This window comes from Podarcis pityusensis, assembly GCF_964106645.2.
Source record: "Podarcis pityusensis genome assembly, chromosome: 6".
Lineage (NCBI taxonomy): Eukaryota > Metazoa > Chordata > Lepidosauria > Squamata > Lacertidae > Podarcis > Podarcis pityusensis.
In genome coordinates this window covers 60,021,653-60,040,965 of record NC_138030.1, presented here as the reverse complement: position 1 = coordinate 60,040,965, position 19,313 = coordinate 60,021,653, and the positions used below count along the sequence as shown (strand labels likewise).

Here is a 19,313-nt window from a genome sequence, read left to right as displayed (position 1 = left end):
TATATGGATTGCAAACTTTGCCCTGGTTTCTTACAGAAACATTTACCAAGAGGAGAGGTATAACTGCTCTCCTGGGATCAGATTTCTGTTCTCCCAACAGAAAACAGTTTGCTCTGACAAAGGAAGGCTTGAAAGGTTCCAAGATGCTGCTCCAGTTGCTCTCTGTCCTCTGGGAGGCCTTGTCCCTGCAAGTTGTTCTGGTGTTTCTGGCAACATTTCTACTTCTTGCTGATTACAAGAAAAGGATTCGCCCAAGGGATTTCCCCCCAGGGCCGAGGCCTCTTCCCTTGCTGGGTAATATACCACATTTTGGTGCAAAGGACCCACATTTGGCAGCGCGGAAGGTAAGAATGAAGGAATGAACCAGATGATGAGAAATCAGGTGACGTTGCAGTGGAAAGGAGTGTAAAAACCTCACTGGAAAATGAGGCTTACAGTAGATGCCCCAGTCTAGTATCCTGATTCCAAGAGTAGCCAGCCAGAGGTCTCTAAGAAGCCCACAGCTGAGGCATGAAGGCAAATGCATCTCCTGTGGTTTGTTCCCAGCATCTGGTATCCAGATGTGTATGGCCTCTGAATCTGGGGGATCTATTTTGCCTAACAGTCATTGGTAACAAACCTGTATCCACACCTGCCATAAAAGGTAGGATGGTTGTTTGCATGATTCTATTTTGTTAGCAGGTTATTCCACCACTTCTTCCTTTTCGCTCTAACTCTGGTCAGAAAAAAGTCACATATTTGCTATGAGCCACGTATTGCTTGGGTATGTTAATGACCAGCTAGCTCTGTCCAGCTCTGGTCCAGAGGTAAGTTTGCTTTTCTCATGTTCCCCTCTTAAACAGGATGCCAAACAGTTTCGCAGGTTTGCTTAGACTATATACCTGTGGAAGACAGGAGTGCCTGGCGTGCTCTGGTCCATGGAGTCATGAAGAGTTGGAAACGACTAAACAACAACATATACCTAATAGATGTGACACATAAAACACAACTTTCTGCTTGCTTGCTTGCTTGCTTGCTTGCTTGGGGTCAGTTAGTGCAATAGGACGTTTCTTTTTAAAAAGACACTTTCTGAATCTAAGGAAGCAGGAAGCTGGGAAGTCCCATCATTTTTTCTTACTTTTTCCTGCCCCCCTCACACTATGGCACTGAGGACACAATATTGGCTATCCCTTACAACTGCTGACAGAGGGGTACATAGGGTACATATGTACAAGGCTCCAAGCCAACAGGGACCCAAAGCTCTCTCTCTCTCTCTTAAAGTAAATTAGACATTTCTAAAGAAACTTATAATAAAAAAGTAGAAGCTTCTTGTTGCTGCAAGCCTCAAGCTGGATGAGTGGAGAGGAACACTTGTGTACACAAAGCATTTTTTGTGTCTATGTCATTTCCTTCTTTCCCCTAGTGTGTTGCTTTTATAGAATGAAATGTTTTAAATTATTTAACTCCTTTGAAAAAAAAAACTTCATACTGAGAAGAACATGATGATATGCAGTGCTCCCTGATCTTCCACGTCCCACAAAGCCACAACTGGCAAGCAAATTAAAATTCCTATAGACGATGCTTTACTATAAAGGATCCCCTCACCCTTATCAAGACTGGAAAAATGTGTGTGTGTGCTTTTGTTTGTGTGTTTTGTTGTACGTTAGCCTACCCTCCTGCTCTTATCTTTGCAACATTCCTGTGTGGTAGGCTGGCCTAAGTTAATATACGGTATGTGCAGAAGCAGCAGCTCTTGCCAATAGATTGCAGGAGGAGAATGGAGGAGGCCTGTCCATGTACTGGGCCCAGGAAACCCTTTTGGCATCTCTGATGTCCCTGGTGTATTTGAGAGAAACCAAGATTACATCTTCCATACAGGCATTCTATAAATATCAAGCAGGCAAATTAATATAGAATATTAATAAAGACCACATAGGGATATTTTATCCTGTCTTGCATTCTTCCTCTCCTTCCAGCTGGCAGAAAAATATGGCAATGTCTTCAGCATTCAGGTTGGGAAAACATGGATTGTGATTGTGAATGGATTGCGTCTGGTGAAAGAAGCTCTTGTCCATCAGGGTGAAAACTTCATAGATCGTCCTAATCTTCCTTTTACCAAGGAAATCGCTAGGGGATTGGGTGAGTTACTTTTAATTATGGTCAATTGTTTAAATAACATTATCTCATCATTTCCTATTGCCTATCTAATCAAAAAGCCAAAAATAAATAGAAAAAAACCAGAAATATCATTAAATAATCAAGACCATATAAACATTAAACAGGTACCATTAATCCAGAAAAGCAATTCCAGAGTGTCCTAAAGGGCTTCAGTGCAGAAGGGACATTTTTAAAATATATATTGACTGCTTTACGTGTTCCTATATGTTTACTTCATTTTGTGTATTTCAAACATATGCTGCCTTTCCATCACAGTTCCCAATTTTTTTCACAGGGCAAAGTTAGTACAGTGGGCTAATAACCTCCACTTATTTTACATATGGGAGTGCAACCTTATGTGGGGGGAGGGTAAATAAATAAATGGTGGGGGGCACTTTCCATGCACCCTCTTCATTTCCTCCCACCTGCACACTCAGTGGATTTTTGTTGCTTACTGGGAAGTCCATTCCACTGTCAAACAGTTCTTACTGTCACAAAGTTCTTCCTGGTGTCTAGTCAGAATCTCCTTTTTTGTAACTTGAAGCCATTGGTTTGGGTTCTCCAGAGAGGGAGAGAACAAACTTCCTCAATCTTCCATGTGACAGTTCTAAGATGGTTATCATATCTCCTCTCAAGTTTCCTCTTTTCCAGGCTAAACTTGCCCAGCTACCTCAGGCATTGCTCATAAGACTTCTGTTCTAGACCCTTAATCATCTTGGTTGCCCTGCTCTGCTTGCTATTTCTTCTCATCTAGGAGTGTTGACCTCTAATGGTCTTACCTGGAAACAACAGAGACGATTTGCCATATCAACGCTCAGAAACTTTGGTTTGGGTAAAAGGACTTTAGAAGAACGAATACAGGAGGAGAGCCGATACCTAAAGGAAGCTATTGAAGTTGAGAAAGGTGCGAACCAGAGTCAAAAAAGCCTATTTCATATGAAAGGTTAAAAAATACATTTGTCGTGGTATGAAGCTTTCAAGTGCTGCATTGTGCAAGTGCAGCTCTGCATAAGCTGGGACATCCCCATGGTTAGATGGGTGTCAATGCAAAACTCAGTCCATTGTGGCACGTAGGAGTTCAGCTGCCATTAAAATGCAGAAGCCTCTGCTAAGGTCAGGCAATATGTATGCAGTGAGACCTGCAGTTGAAACCCAAAGTCACTTAACTAGTATAGGAGAGCAACAGAACTGGTACGCTGTGTGTTTTGAGGGAAGTGTGCCGATTTTGATAGCTTTGACAAAGTCACAAATGGAATTTGTGCAATAGTTCCTGTGTATATTTTCTGTCTCTGTCATTTTTGCAGGCCTTTGTTGCCAAACCTACTGCCTTGGCAAAACATTGTTGCACACACACGAACCTCCAAGCAGTGTGAGATTTCCCAGCCTTTGTGTTTCCTTTTTTGAAGAGACTAATGTCCATTTATGATATATGGTTTATTTACACACGTATACAACATGAGCCTAGGATGGGGCAAGGGAGTCACAATATTAACACTCCCAATGGGAGTGCTTGCAGTCTCCCACAGAGGTCCTTTCCTTTGTTTCCCATAATAGCCCATCCCCCAGGTAATCACCTCATAAGGAAGGTAGACTGGCTTATGTTTTAACACTTGCTGCATCCAGGGATTGAGGGGGTCTGGCCCCCACAACCTCAAAACAACATCTCACAGAACAATGTGCTAGATAGCTTCTACCTATAGCATGTGCCATTAAGAATATAAAACTCCATCACTGCGCCATCTAAACATCCTCTATCTGAAGAACCTCTGCTGTCCCCCCCATACTCTGTCCAGACCCACCCACTTCCCCCACCTTCTGTTTTTGTTACATGGAAGCCATAAGCAGTCTTATTCCTTCTCCATTTTCTTCTTCTCTCCCTCTCCAGGGCAGCCATTTGACCCACACTTTCAGATAAATAATGCTGTTTCAAATATCATTTGTTCTGTCACTTTTGGGGACCGCTTTGATTACCATGACAGTAATTTCCAGACATTTCTGCGCTTCTTTGATGAGATAATGTATCTTCAGGGAAGTATTTGGATTCAGGTACATCTTCTGTGAGGTCTTATGGGTAACCACAACAGAGTCGCTCTGGTTCCAGGCACACTTCCACATTCTTGTTGACTGTTCATTCATTCGCTTTGGGCCATCATTGTTCTTTATGTTCTGATTTCTTTTTCTCCCTTGAACTTGTAATTCAAGCATCTCACCCCATACGAAGTCCCTTTGACATCTTGTTTTTATTTAACATTGTCTATCATAATACTGAAGACGTATGGGTGTCTTCAGTATTATAAGGCAGGCATCACAACTAAAAATCATGTGCTACGACACATTTTAGGCCTTTAAGTGGGGAATCACATGAGTAACTAAATAAAATCAAAGAATTTGGACAAGTAGCATATATCATGAGAAGGCTAGTTAGTTTTATTTTCCATATTGGGAACGTTCTCACACTGTGCTGGAATATTTATGTAGCTAAATAACACTGGGTATTGAGTGGTGTTCATAAGCAGGACTTAAGATCCAGAGCATGTCTTGCAATGAACACAGTGATGCAATCCCAAGTAACATACACAGCTTAATTCCATACTCTCCACCTACCAATTAGAATCTGTGAAAGGCCACCCCATGCAGATAAGCATCATCAAATGGGAAAGCTACATTGGCATCATTTTCCTGATATCATCAGGCAAGGTGCATGCATTTTTCAAACAGGTAGCCATCTTCATGGGAAGCCATCGCATGGATTGCTACCTCCTTTGATTGTAGCATGATCTGCAACTGTTATGAGAGGGCTTTCCCCGCACAAATCTGATGCTAGTATTTGTTTCCTCAGCTGTACAATGCATTTCCCACTCTCATGAAGCACTTGCCAGGGCCCCATCAGACCGTTAAAAGAAACTGGGGAGAACTGAAATCCTTTGTGGGAGAAATCGTTGAAAAACATGAAGAAGACCGGAACCCATCTGAACCCAGAGACTTCATAGATGCGTACCTGAATCAAATGGCCACGGTAAGAAACAAAAAGTATAGTTTGTGGTAGTATTAATAGTAGTAATGGTTAATAATAGAAAGCAGAGACACAATCTAAAGGATCAGAACCTACCATATAGTTTCCATTGGCTCTGTATGAAAGCAGACAAACTGGTGAGGTGTTTGTTTGTGTGTTTGCACACACACACACACACACAAAAGTGAATAGGAAATAATGTATATCACCACTTGTCCAGTGCCTGAATTTCACCAGATTGACAGGGCTGTTGACTTGGCTGCGCTAGATGCAGGACACTCGTCAGGAATAGAGCTCATGAATCTCATTGCTATCACTTGATATATAGGACTGAAACTGGGGTGGTGTTTTTAATGACAGATGAACCCTTTGGTGCATTTTCTTTGTTTTAAGGAGGATGCTGCTTCCAGTTTTCATAAAGACAACCTCCTACATTCAACACTGGATCTCTTTTTTGCTGGAACAGAATCAACTTCCACAACCCTGCGCTGGGCCTTGCTGTACATGGCCATTTTCCCGGAAATTCAAGGTAGAACCAACATTTGCCTACTTGTCTTTCATTACTTTGGGTTGCACTCAACAAATCCTCTATTGAAATCAAAGTATCTGACTTATTGGCTATATAACTTCAATGTGCCTGCCGTAAATTCGACTAACATTGAGTACCAACCACCCTTCTCTTTTTTCGATCGATTCCCAATGCCATATTGCTATGTTACTTTGCAATATATGTGCTGTTGTTCTTTTAAGCTGTTGTGTATTAAAAATGTGAGATGAAAGCATCCAAAACGCTAAGTAAAGGGTTATTGCTCACAAGGGCTGTAGAACTCTGTGATGTCATATGTCTGAGGTTGCTATTTTCTGTTGGTTCAGTTTTGGCAGTTATTAACAGTCTTAACAGCTAGGGCAGCAGTTATGTTCTGTGGTGTTGCTGTCTGTCTCAAAGCTAGTCAGTGTGTAGCACCGTTAGCCATTCTTAGATACAAATCTATGTAATATGTATTAGTTAACATAAGTAACACCTACCTGAATTGTATGTTTAATCTAACAAGGGCAAGTACACTGAGTAAAAGTTATTCAAACTTTTAAAAAGACTGTATTGTGTAGTTTTTATAGGAGGGAAAAGGCAAAGGGTCAAACGACTTGGGCTGTCTTCCACATAACTCTGTAAAGTTTAATTCCCACAAAAAATTATATATGCATATGCTATAAATGTTTTTATATATAAAAGCAGAAGCTCTGTGCAAGGACTTCACTTGTGCAACAGAGCATCCCGCCACTGTACTTCTCTCTCACGCACCTTCAGATTGGTCCAAGGAGGTTGGGAGAGGCCACAGAACAGTGCAGAAGGAGAAGGGGAAAGGGAACTTTCTATCTGGCAAACTGCAATTCTTCCGTTTAATGAGCAATCAGAAGAGCAAGAATTTCCCCCATATGTTTTTATTATATTGCAAATTACTTTGGGGTGCCCACCGGGAAGTGATCCTTAACTGAACTGGAATGATAAGAAAATAATTAATAAATGGTGCAGCCAAAACAATTCTATTTTGGCAGAAGATGTACCATTCCAACTAAAGGTGGGGAAAAAGGAGTCTTGAATAAATGCTTGCATTCTGGTGGCAAAGGGCACCCAGAGGTGGAACGACGAGATGGGCCTCCTCTGCAGATATTAGTTTATGTCTGTTCCTCTTCTATTTATAGCAGATGTTCTCTCTCTTTTTGCAGCAAGGGTCCAAGAGGAAATAGATTCTGTGATTGGCCAGTCTCGCCAGCCAGCGATGGATGACAGGGACAGCATGCCCTATACTAATGCGGTTGTTCATGAAGTTCAAAGAATAAGCAGCATTGTGCCTTTGAATGGGCCCCGGATGACAGCTAAGGACACGACACTGGCTGGGCTTCATGTGCCCAAAGTAAATGTTAAGAACATATTGCTCTTCTTCTCTGTCTTTGCTCTTCCATTAAACTGCACACACTTTAATCCAAAGTTTAAACTAGGGGTAGCCAACATTGTGCCGTCCAGATGTTGTTGGACTCCAACTGCCATCAGTTCCTGCCAGCATGGCTGATGGGCAGGGATGATGAGGCTGTATCCCCAAACATCTGGAGGGCACCATGTGGGAACCTCTGGACTAAATACAGAATTCTACCAGTCTCAGTTTGAATGGGTAGCTAGTCTGTCAAAAATTAGCCAGTATCTGGTGTTGCTAACCCTGAATTTTCGTAGTCCAGCAGACTTTGAATGTCTTTTAAAATCTATATTGGAACTGTGCTTTTGTGGGAAATCTTTAAATGAATTACTTAATAACGAGAAGTAAATATTGCATTCAGAACATATTCTTTTTCTGTCAGGGGGTAGAGGCTTAGTACTGCTATAAATTCAAATATATGTGAAAGCGCCTTGCCATTTCTAATCTACTACTCTGCTTTTTATTTGGCAGGGAACCGTATTGTTCGCCAACTTGACCTCGGTGCTCTTTGATGAGGATGAGTGGGAGACACCCAGTATGTTTAATCCTGGCCATTTCCTGGAGAATGGTCAGTTCCGGAAAAAGGAAGCATTCCTGCCATTCTCTGCAGGTAACAAAAGTTGAAGGGCTATATGATGGCAGCTTAGTTACTGAGAGCTTGGTATATTGCTACCTATATTGTGTATTACAGTGGTCACCAACCTCCTTGAGCCAGTGGGCACATTTGGCATTTAAGAAAGTGCTGTGGGCACCAGTCACAAAATGGCTGCTCTTTGGGGTGTATGGTATAACACAAAATGGTGTTGACACTAGCGCAGTGTGGATTTTTGAGGGGGTGTTTCCTGATATCTTTCATGAGCAGCCCACAGGGAGTTAGGCTGTATTGTTAAAGTGTTTTCTTCACTGCACCATGAGAATAGGAGCCTGCTTCTCACTACACAGTTCAGAACGTGAGCAACTTCTGGGGGAATTATTAACTGAATCATATTTATGATGTTTTCTACAATCAAATGGTATATAAATTTTATGAAATAACTAAAACCTGTTTGCCTTCTTCACATTTTTGGAATGTGAGAGGGAAGCTGTAAGGCTAGGGATGGATGGATCTGTCAACTTTGGTTTCTTTCATTTTCCCAATCTTACATTTAGTTTCCCACATTTCTTTTTTTTAAAAAAATGATATTTATTACTTTTCAAACCGTTTCAACACAACACTACAAACAAGAAAAGAAAAAAAGAACAATACAAATACAATACAAAAACACTACATACAAAACAAAACAGAAACAAACAAATACAATTTAAAAACACCTCAAACATTTTCAATATCTTATCTTTCATTCGCTTATTTCCAGCGACCTCCTCAAACCTCCCTTTTTGTAATCCACTTCTATTAATTGTTTCAGCAATTCCTTTCCATCTTCCTCTGTTTTCTATCCTATAATTATCTTAACACATTCTTGCCTTATTTTTTCCTTTAATTTTCTATTAATCTATTTATACTTAATTCCTTATAACATTTCTACTAAAGCCATATAGCTTCATTCCAACATTCTTCTAACATTCATTAATTTTACAATATTTCTATAAATAGTCTTTAAACTTTTTCCAGTCTTCTTCCCCTGGCTCTTCTCCCTGGTCTCGGATCTTGCCAGTCATTTCCGCCAATTCCATATAGTCCATCAACTTCATCTGCCATTATCCAACACTTCAGTGCTTTCAAGAAGCAGCCATTCTCTCAGCCAGCAAAAAGCAGATGGTTCACAACAAAGTTTAGGGGTCTGGCAGGGCAAATCCACCTCCTTCTTTGGCATCTGTCAATATCTTAAATTTTACTCGAGGCTTCCTGCCCTGCCAAACAAATCTAGAGACGTCCCTCTGCCACCTCCTGAAACAATCCATCCCATCCAAAGCTTGCAATGTTTGAAACAAAAGCAACATCCCCGACGACACAGCAACCCTCATCCCCACCCCAGCAACTCGGCCCAACAATAACAACTTCAGATTTGTCCATATTTCCAAATCCCCCTTCTCTTCAATCCAACGTCCTTCACAGTTATCCTTGAATAAATTCACATTTCTGGCGGTCATACTAACTCCCAAATACCTCTCTTTCTCAACCAATGTCAGTCCTGTCTCCTCCTGAAACTCTGTCAAGCTTTCCTTTTCCTCAGGTAGGGCTCTGATCCTCAAATTCATCTGTTTCTCTTTAAGTTCAGTCATAACAAATGTCAGCTTATGTTCATCAAGTTGTCCTTGTATGGATGGGACTCTCTCTCTCTCCAGTTGTATTGCTTTACATTCAGCAGCAAGGGTTTTCTCCTTGACTTCATCCGCAGTTTGCCGTATCAGAGTAGATTCCTGTATCAATTTCTGGATGGTTTCTGTATTGGTATTCACCTTTGGTCCCAGATTATTTAAACTTTTTACTATTAAGTCTATTTTAATATTTGCAGCATCCACTTTCACATTTATCACATCTGTTTTCTTGTGAAGCTGTTCCAGCGAATCGTTTATTTTCACTAATATGACCACTAAGGCCTCTTCTGTCGACATTCCGTCTATTTTTTCCTTTCCATTTGCCATAACACTTAAGAGATTCAAGGTCAATCCCAGAGTCTCACAGTTTTTTTATCTTGCAGCTGGAAATTCCCCTAGCCCAGCTCCTGTAAAGCAACCAATTTCAAAAGCTTCCACTAGGGGAAAACAGTTTCTATTTGTATCAGTAAAATCCTCTCTTAAACACAGTTCCAATAATCCAAAGTTAGTTTCAGTTTTCAGTTACTTTTACTCCTTTTTTTTTTTAAGAACAGCCAGAGACAGTAGAAACAATGTATTCTCTTGTTTAGCTACCTGTCAATGAACGTTCTAATCACTGTCAATGAACATTCCAAAAGACGTCAATCCTGCTAGCAGCCCGTTTCCAGGGTCAGAGCGGTGGTATTTTAACTCTCTTAACTCTCTCCTACAGGCATATTCAGTCCACCACTTCCCCCCCTCTTCTCCTGTCTCCAAAGGAGGGGGTTTAGTTCTTTGCCGATGGAGATTTAGTCTTTTACAAAAGGCTTTCCAAGACTTCAGCTTGCAGGCTCATTGCTTTAGTTTATTTACAAAAGGGGAGGCGGACTTCCTGTATTGAACCTCCCCGTTTCGATGCCAAATTAAACATTTAAAAATCCAATTCTCCCACTTCAGCTCTACTCACGGGTAATTACTTTAGAGTCAAATTGTCCACAGGAAAAGGTCAGTGCTCTCCGGCAACAGCTATGCGGCTTCACTCCGTGGAAGAAGCAGACGATTCGAAGCACTGCGCTGCTCACCCCACATCGCTCCGGATCCCCGAAACTGGGTTTCCCCGCGAGTAGGGGAGGCACAAAAGGTGCCCGCCGAATCCCACGTTCACAGGCTTCTCCCACCTGTGATTTTTTGCGGGTCTCCGCCTTCACCATGGCGGCCAGACCCAAATTCCCACGGGGCAAATTCCTCCCGATCAGAGGAATTCAGCCATTACTGGAGGCACCTCCCTGGAAGTCCCAGTTTCCCACATTTCAGCTGCCATCCACAATTGAAAAGAAAACCCATTTTGGTGCATGTTTTTCTTACTGACACATTTTTAAATCTCGCTGTGACTAATATACACAATTTTGTAAACAAGTCCCCTAATATAATGGATTTTTGTATGTTCTTTTCTCTGATATAGGCATATTTTTTTTTACACTTTCCCTTAATATGCATTTTTGTACACATTGGTTGGTTGGAGAACAACACTGTAAATTTCAAAGAATGGCTGTATTTTGTGTGTGTTCATGTATTGGTTTGAGAAGTATGATTTACTGAGATTGCTATGAAGATGTAAACCAGGGGTAAGCAACCTAAGGCCCGTGGGCCCAATCGCCTTCTCCATCCGGCCTATGGACGGTCCGGGAATCAGTGTGTTTTTACATGAGTAGAATGTGTGCTTTTATTTAAAATGCATCTCTGGGTTATTTGTGGGGCATAGGAATTTGTTCATCCCCCCCCCCCCCCAAAATATAGTCCAGCCCACTACATGGTCTGAGGGACAATGGACCAGCCCACGGCTGAAAAAGGTTGCTGAACCCTGATGTAAACTCTCTACTAACATAGTCTCTCTCTCTCTCTCTCTCTCTCTCTCCCCTCCCCTTTTAGGAAAGCGAGTTTGTCTTGGAGAACAATTGGCCAGGACTGAGCTTTTTCTTTTCTTCACTGCCCTACTTCAGAAGTTCACTTTCCAGCCTCCAGAAGGCGTGACATTAAGCCTTGACCATCGGTCAGGTCTTACGTTATCCCCCCAGCCATACCGGATATGCGCAATCTCTCGCTGAGGGGACTCATTTTATGGCACTGCTCATTAAAAGAAGATGGTGAAGAATTTGGCCAGCACTGCCTCCTTAGTTTCTGTCCTTAGGGGGACAGCTCAATAGTCATAGCTCAATAGTAATGCATGTCCATTGTATTTAGAAGGCCTCAAGTTCAATCTGCATGACTGGTGTGTGGTTCTTCTCATAAATGATCTCAAGTATGTGACTTTTAAAATTGTCCCTGTGGCACAGCTAGAGCAATGTCTTATAAGTATCGCAATAAAAGAGCTCAGTTGGAACTCCAAGTTGTAGACTTTGATGCTCAAGCTTGCACAAGACGGTTACCCCCCACTTCTCCAGGGGCACCCCCCAAAAAAAATGGCTTAAGTGCGAGTATACCGGGGTGCAGGGAGACAGCAGGTGGTCTGTCTGCCTGGCAAGCTGAAATGCTTGGCCTGTTGGCGTTATTGCACATTATTGAATTCCTCCCCTAATGTGGAAGTAGCCCTAGCAGAAGACACTACAAAAGGTCAGTGACTTACTGATAAAACAAGAGACCTTCCAAGAACCTTCCAAGGATGACTGAAAGCCTTCTTGTCCTAAAAGAAGTATCTGCTTATCTCAGAGCTGAGCAGACAAGTTGTGTCCATATTGTGTCAGGGCAGTGGCAGACCTTGGTGCCCTGCATGATGCCAATGTTCAGCACCCCCTGCCTCTCACGCTCCATTCTAAATCATAGTTTCAACGTCCCCTGCAGTGCCCTTGAGGCTGCATGCCCAGTGCCACCAAACAGTTCATGCTGTCCTAAATCTGTATCTGCATCTCCTGGTTTCTGTTGTCCCTTGACACAGGATATCTGTGGTCCCTTTGTTTCCTCTAGCCACACCACTCCCTCTTGGCCTCATCCCTTTGAACTAATTGTTTATATCAATTATGGCAATCTCCTATTATTCAAAAAACCTCACAAACCTCTGTATTTCAGTAGTTACATTTATATTTTGTCAAGAGGCAACTTAATCTGCTATCTGTCCTGTACACACTTGGAGCCATAGAACTGTAGAGTTGCAAAAGACCCCCAGGGGCATATAGTTCAACCCCCTGAAATGCAGGAATCTCAACTAAAGCATCAATGACTGATGGCCAGCCAACCTCTATCTGCGAGGAAGGAGAGCTCACAACCTCCCAAGGAAGTCCATTGCACTGATAAACAGCTCTTACTGCCAGAAAGTTCTTTCTGAAGTTTTGTCAGAATCTCCTTTCTTGTAATTTGATACCCACCAGAGCAGGAGAGAAAAAACACTTATTCCATCATTCATGTGACAGCCCTTGAGATATTTGAAGATGGCTATCTTATCTCCTCTTGGTCTCCTCTTTTCGAGGCTAAACATACCCAACTGCTGTTGACCTCATTGGAGCTTTCAGAATTGTCATCTCCCACTCAGTGCTATGTAAATATAGACCTGATGGCTATATAAATTCTAACAAGAAAAATAAATAATGATAAAAAACCCGGAATGTAACCAAATACAACAGCAGCTGCACATAGCTAAAACCCATAATGCCCTATGCGCCTTAGGTCCAAGCTATATGAAAAACTGTATTCTATTGTAAGAGCCTGCCCAGGCTTTGTGGTCTTCAGAGAAGGCCCCTTTTTTGGTCCTGCCACCCTCATAGGCACAGTTGGTGGGGACACAGAAGAGGGCCTTCTTGGTAGCTGCTCCCAGAGTTTGGAACTCCCTTCCTGAAGAAGCTAAACTGGCTCCCTCCTTGTGGTCCTTCCACTGCAGGTGAAGATCTTCCTGTTCCAACAGGCTTCTGGGAACTGACTACTTTTAATGAAAGGGCTGGTACCCTGCTGTTTCTTACTGTAACTTTTAGTAGATTTTATACAGATTTTACATATCATTTTAATTCTATTAATGTTTAATTGATTTTAATGTCAATTTTCCTATGTTTTTAGTGATTCTTGTTTTTATTGGTTAACTTCCTTGAGTCCCATCGGGAGAAAAGGTGGGGTACAAATATAACAACAACAACAACAACAACAACAACAACAACAACAACAACAACATCATACCTCCTGCATTAAGATTGAGACTGCAACCCTATATACCATATTTTTCTGTGTATAAACCACACACCCCCGTATATTAGACGCCCCCTATTTTTGGAGACTCCTAATTAAGAAAATGGGGGGAGATTGCCCAGAGTTGTTGAGCTTTTTTGGGGGGGGGGATTGCAAAAAATCGCTCACCCAACTGACCTACGCTGACTCACGCATGCATCACTGAAGCCACCTATCGTCTGCCCCCTCAAGGCCAGCTGCCACCAATCGGCCAACCACTTACCACAGAGACAGCCAATCAACACCAGCCCTTGCCACAGCCACCAATCACCCACCCAATCACCACTGACAATCTCCTGCTTGCGGCAGGTCCCCCCTATGCACTATTCGTGTATAAGCAACCCTCATTTTTTTAGATGATTCTATAATTAAAAAACCCTCATCTTATACAAGGAAAACTACAGTATGTTGCCCATATGCAAGCTTCATTGAACACATTGGAATTTACTTCTGAGTAAACAGGCACAGAAGTGGAAAGTTTCACTTGAATGTCTTGATGGGATTGGGGGATGAAAGACAGCAAACAGAAAGGTAAGCAAGACTGAAGGGACATCTTTTTCTCTCCCCTGCCCCCAACAATTTAGTAGAGCTTAAATTCTTCAACTCTAGTTTGATTACTGCAATCCCATACCCAATTTGATTTATTGGGGAGTATGTCCATTGAACATGAAAGGCTTAACCTCTGTAAATTAACTGTGCACTGAATTCTAAATAAATTCCTGGACCTTAGCCTATCCTATCCTCCAGCACAATATTTGCACAAAATAGCTTCCAGCAGTGCTTTTTCCCCTGTAAAAAAATGTTTAGGGGTCCTCTCATTTTGACTCAAGAAAATCACCATTTTATAGTTCAAATCAGGGAAAATAAATATAGTTAATGGAGAAAAGTAGAAAGATTCACAAAGAGTTTAGGAGTTTGCGTACCCTTGCACCCCCCCCCCCCCAGGAAAAAAGCACTGGCTTCTAGGGAGGAGTACCTGTCTCAGACTCATCCTAGCTGCTATGCAAAATGAACAGCAAGACAAAGGCAGGATAGAAAACTTGAATCAGCATGTGTTTAGGACCCTGGGGTGTTCGCATCAGCTGTTGTTAGCTGGTGTCCAAACATTGCAGTTTTGCTCATTGGCTGAAAGCAGGGAGGGCTTTGCTTGTTTTTTCTCTCTTCTCTCAGGAGAAGGGAACCCAGCAGCTTGCTTTTTCTTTCTTAAAAGGAAGCTCCGAGTTGGCGGTCCTGTCTCCAAGACACTGTGGGCTCTCTTCAGAAGAGCCTGCATCCCATGTCTTTACTCTAACCTGTCTTCTACAGGAGGAGGGCAGCTGGTAGGTGCTATTGCTGTAGGCTTGGGTCCAAAGTGCTGGGCTCCTGGGAGCCTGACCTGGTTGTCCTCTGGTATTGTCCTTGGCTGTGGTGAAGAAAAGGCATTGGTTTGCTTGTAGGAATGTGGGTGATCCTAACTCAAGATGAAAGTCTAATGGAATGTCCTACCTGTGGTTCTATAATTAGAATGTTTTGCAAGAAACATTTTGTTGTGAAATGAACTGGCAAAGAGTTTCATATGTTAACTGCATCAACAGATTGGAATTAACCATTCATGCACTTTGTTCTCTGTTGTTGGCCCCAATCCCAACACAAAGTTTAAATGTGCTTATAAATATCATAAAATCAAAATTTCACATACAATTCTTGAACGTGGCCAAGGAATTTCCCATATGTTTTATTCTTTTCCGAAAGCATTGTTGTTATTAACATAGTGGGTAACAGTGTGAAAACCGAATCAGCCGTTAGAAAATAGACGTGTCAATTTGGTGGTTGGTGCGCAATTACAAGTTAAAACCACAAGAGGGTATCCTTTTGACAGTTTACAGCAACATCTTATATTAGAGCGCAGCAACTAGTAGCAACCAACTGATCATTTGTAGCTACCTTTCATTCCTAATCATGAATAGTGAATTTGCCAGAGTCAGGCTCTAGTCCACTGTTTTAAATAGAACAAAAATAATGAAACATGAATCATTTACTGAAACTACTGGCTTGTCATTCAGGAAGAATGAAAGTTTTCAGGGAAATTTAGGTAGAAATACAATGGTACCTTGGGTTAAGTACTTAATTCGTTCCGGAGGTCTGTACTTAACCGGAAACGGTTCTTAACCTGAAGCACCACTTTAGCTAATGGGGCCTCCTGCTGCTGCCGCCGCACCACCAGAGCACAATTTCTGTTCTTATTCTGAAGCAAAGTTCTTAACCTGAAGCACTATTTCTGGGTTAGCGGAGTCTGTAACCTGAAGCATATGTAACCCGAGGTACCACTGTAGTTTGTAACTGTAAATATGAAATATCTTAACGAGTAAGGCCGAGGATTTGGAAAGGTTTTTTCTTTCTTGGCCTGCCATTGTCATTTTAATGCAGAGTTCTCCAGCCTTGGGTCTCCAGTTTCTGCAGGACTACAACTCCCATGGTCCATAACCAGCTTGGTCAGCGACCAAGGATGATTTGAGCAGGGATCTAAAAATATTTGAGGCTGAATTAGCAGATATTGCTCATTTTCACAGGGGCAGCAGCAGAAATGGATCCAACTCAGAAGAAATGTGTCTCCTTTCCATCAGTTCTGTTGTGGGCAGCTTTAAAAAGCCCAATTGGGGGAAAAAATAATGCAGATATTTATTGGGGACATTGTGCCTGAAATTCTTAGAGAGTCTTGAACCAGATAAATGTTTGGCCTGAACTAATCTCATGTCTAGTGTTCTTTAAAAAATAATACTTTTGAGACTTCATTATGGAATTAAAAAAATGACCCAGCAAGAGGTATGAAATATAATTAAGAAAAAAAAAGGTAACTGTAAAAAAGCAGGGTTCCTGCCCATTACCTCATAAAATAAAGTCCATTCTCAGGAGACTACACATTTAATTAGATGTTACAACAAAATCCTACCTGATATAGAAACTACAAAAACAAATGTCATGAATACAAATTAATGCCATATTTCATTGGGACTTGCTATCCTTGAGATTGGCCTATTATATAAGTAAGGAATGCCTGCCAATGGAGGCAAAATTCACAGGTCTATTTGCACCCTGACATACCCTTGATTTAAGTCAGTTTCTCAGGCATGAGTATAAACATTGTATTATGCGGCCAAATGTTTAAAGAAAAACCTGAGGATTCCTTCCAGCCCTGTGAGACTGTCAAATAAGCAGCTACTAATAGAAAAACTATATATTGTTTACATATCAAGTCTGTACTTGCATAGGACTTAGTAAGTTCTCATAGAAACATCCTCCAGAGAAGCAGTTGAGAGAGAGAGAGAGAGAGAGAGAGAGAGAGAGAGAGAGAGAGAGAGAGTTTTGATTTGCACTTGAAGAGAATTCTTATAAATGTTGGTATGGAAACTTTTCAAATAAGTGAAAACACAAATGATAGATTCTATATAAGAAAACTAATCTCCCCCCCCCTCACTGTAGGTAGAATTACTCAACCAATGAGTAATCTTGGTTCTTCCTCTTTATGTGCGTGATTTAAAACAATATGTGCAGACTTTGCCCTAGTTTCTCACATGAACATTGACCGAGAGGGCAGGTGTGGTTGCTCTAGCTGGATCAGAATCAAGTTTCCCTCGACACAGAGCAGTCTGTTCTGACATAGGAAGGGTCTGAAAATGCTGCTCCAGTTTCTCCTTGTCCTCTGGGAGGCCTTGTCCCTGCAGGTCGTTCTGGTGTTTCTGGCTACATTTCTACTTCTTTCTGGTTACAAGAGTCGCCCAAAGGATTTCCCCCCAGGGCCCATCGCTCTTCCCTTGCTGGGCAATGCACTCAGTTTGGATTTGAAGAAGACTCATCTTTCAGTACAAAAGGTAAGGATGAAGGAAATGGTCAGTTTGATGAAGACTCAGCTGGCATGAGATAAATACAAAATTGCAGCAGAAGGGAGCAGGCTGAGATGCCCCCTGGTCTGGAAACCTGATTCCGAGAGTCAGTATCCAGATGTCTTGGAGAAGACCACAAATGGGGCATGAAGACAAATGCATTTTCTGTTTGTTAAAAGCATCTGGTATCCAGAGGTATATTTTCTAAAGCTTAAGTAAGTCAGTTGATGTATGCTTCTATTTTGTTAGCAGGCTCCTTTCACTCCCCCTGCCTTTTTCCTCCCTGGCCAAGAAGGAAGTCCAGAGCTATGAGCCTGATCTCTGCTTGGGCAGCATAGCAATCAGCTAGATCTCTCTCGGCTCCTCAATGCAGCGGAAAGTTTGCTTTTCTCAAATTTTGCCTTAGGCACAAATATACAGCACAATCTGCTGCAGCTTTGCAGCTGCATTGTGTATTTGCAGGGGGCTGTATGTGTGTGAGGGGATATCCCCTGCCCTTGCCACAAACTCATTTTCAAATTTCAGGTCAAAATTAAGAAAAATAATACTTTATTTTTGTTTTTAAAAAGAAGATAGAATCAGAGATAAGAAACCTGTACTTTAATAAAAATAAATAAATGTTAAGAAGCTAGCTTTCCAGTGCTATGGTTCTTAGAACAGAATGCCAGAGGTGTGCTTAGTTCGTAGCTGTCAACTTTCCCCTTTTTTAAAGGGAAATTCCCTTATTCCAAATAGGATTTCTCACAAGAAAAGGGAAAAGTTTACAGCTATGGCTTAGTTTCCATTAGAAACTGGGCCTTTAATGTTGCAGCTCCAGCTGCCTTGGATCAGCTCTGTGATCTGGGGTGAGAGTTGGGTTGGCAAACTGTTTTGGTTTGGCTCCATATTTTGCTATAAATAGCAGGATCATAAAATATTGCAGTTAAAGCAAGGCAGCTGCTTTTCTAGCTTTTTTTTTTTTTTACCATAATCTGTAATTGACATATATTTGTATCTTGTATACACACACGTTACATATTTGTTTCTTGATTTTTCACATGGGAGCTCAAGGTTGTACACATTATCCTTCTGTTCTGTCTTTTATCTTTGCAACAACTCTGTATGGTAGGCTAAAGGTAAAGGTACCCCTGCTGTTAGGTCCAGTTGCGGACGACTCTGGGGTTGCGGCACTCATCTCGCTTTATTGGCCAAGGGAGCCGGCATACAGCTTCTGGATCATATGGCCAGCATGACTAAGCTGCTTCTGGGGAACCAGAGCAGCACACAGAAATGCCATTTACCTTCCCACCGGAGCGGTAACTATTTATCTACTTGCACTTTGACATGCTTTCGAATTGCTAGGTTGGCAGGAGCAGGGACTGAACAATGGGAGCTCACCCCATCACGGGGATTCGAACCGCCGACCTTCCAATCAGCAAGCCCTAGGCTCAGTGGTTTAGACCACAGTGCCACCTGCGTCCCTGTAAGGTAGGCTAGACTACCATAAGTGGCCCATCTTGTTAATAGGTTTCAGGAGGGGACCCATTCAGACACAGCATCCCAGCCCAGGAAATCCTGTAGGCATTCCTGCTATTTCTGATGAATTTGATGGCGGTCAAAGTTTCCTCCTTCCATACCGGCATTCAATAAGCATCAAGCAGACAGATTAATACAGTCATACCTTGGTTGTCGAACACCTTGTGACTCGAACGTTTTGGCTCCTGAACGCCGCAAACCTGGAAGTGAGTGGTCTGGTTTGTGAATGTTCTTTGGAACCTGAACATCCGATGCAGCTTCCGCAGCTTCTGACTGAGTGCAGGAAGCTCCTGCAGCCAATCAGAAGACACACCTTGGTTTCTGAATGTTTTTGGAAGTTGAACGGACTTCCGGAAAGGATTCTGTTCAAGAACC

General features: G+C 42.0%; 2 protein-coding genes across 3 annotated transcripts in view; both read left to right on the top strand.

Moving 5' to 3' along the window:
- The first annotated feature begins 43 nt into the window (after positions 1-43).
- Positions 44-11,743, top strand: LOC308480383 (cytochrome P450 2J4-like). Of its 2 annotated transcripts, XM_081011838.1 has the most exons (9): positions 44-344; positions 1,956-2,118; positions 2,891-3,040; positions 4,022-4,182; positions 4,976-5,152; positions 5,543-5,678; positions 6,875-7,062; positions 7,591-7,729; positions 11,287-11,743. In XM_081011838.1, the coding sequence occupies exons 1-9, from the start codon at positions 144-146 to the stop codon at positions 11,460-11,462; spliced, it is 1,491 nt and encodes a 496-aa protein (XP_080867964.1). In that variant the 5' UTR covers positions 44-143; the 3' UTR covers positions 11,463-11,743. The 2 variants fall into 2 exon arrangements, with proteins under 2 accessions (XP_080867964.1, XP_080867965.1); XM_081011839.1 differs by lacking the exon at positions 2,891-3,040 and having other exon boundaries at positions 47-344.
- Positions 11,744-13,611: 1,868 nt separating this feature from the next.
- LOC308479512 (uncharacterized protein) overlaps positions 13,612-19,313 on the top strand; it is a gene marked incomplete at its 3' end in the record, with an annotated part of 28,915 nt that continues 23,213 nt past the window's right edge. Inside the window, exon 1 of the mRNA XM_081010222.1 lies at positions 13,612-17,411. Coding sequence (XP_080866348.1) covers positions 17,217-17,411 — 195 coding nt within the window. The 5' untranslated portion in view covers positions 13,612-17,216. The remainder of the gene's footprint in view (positions 17,412-19,313) is intronic.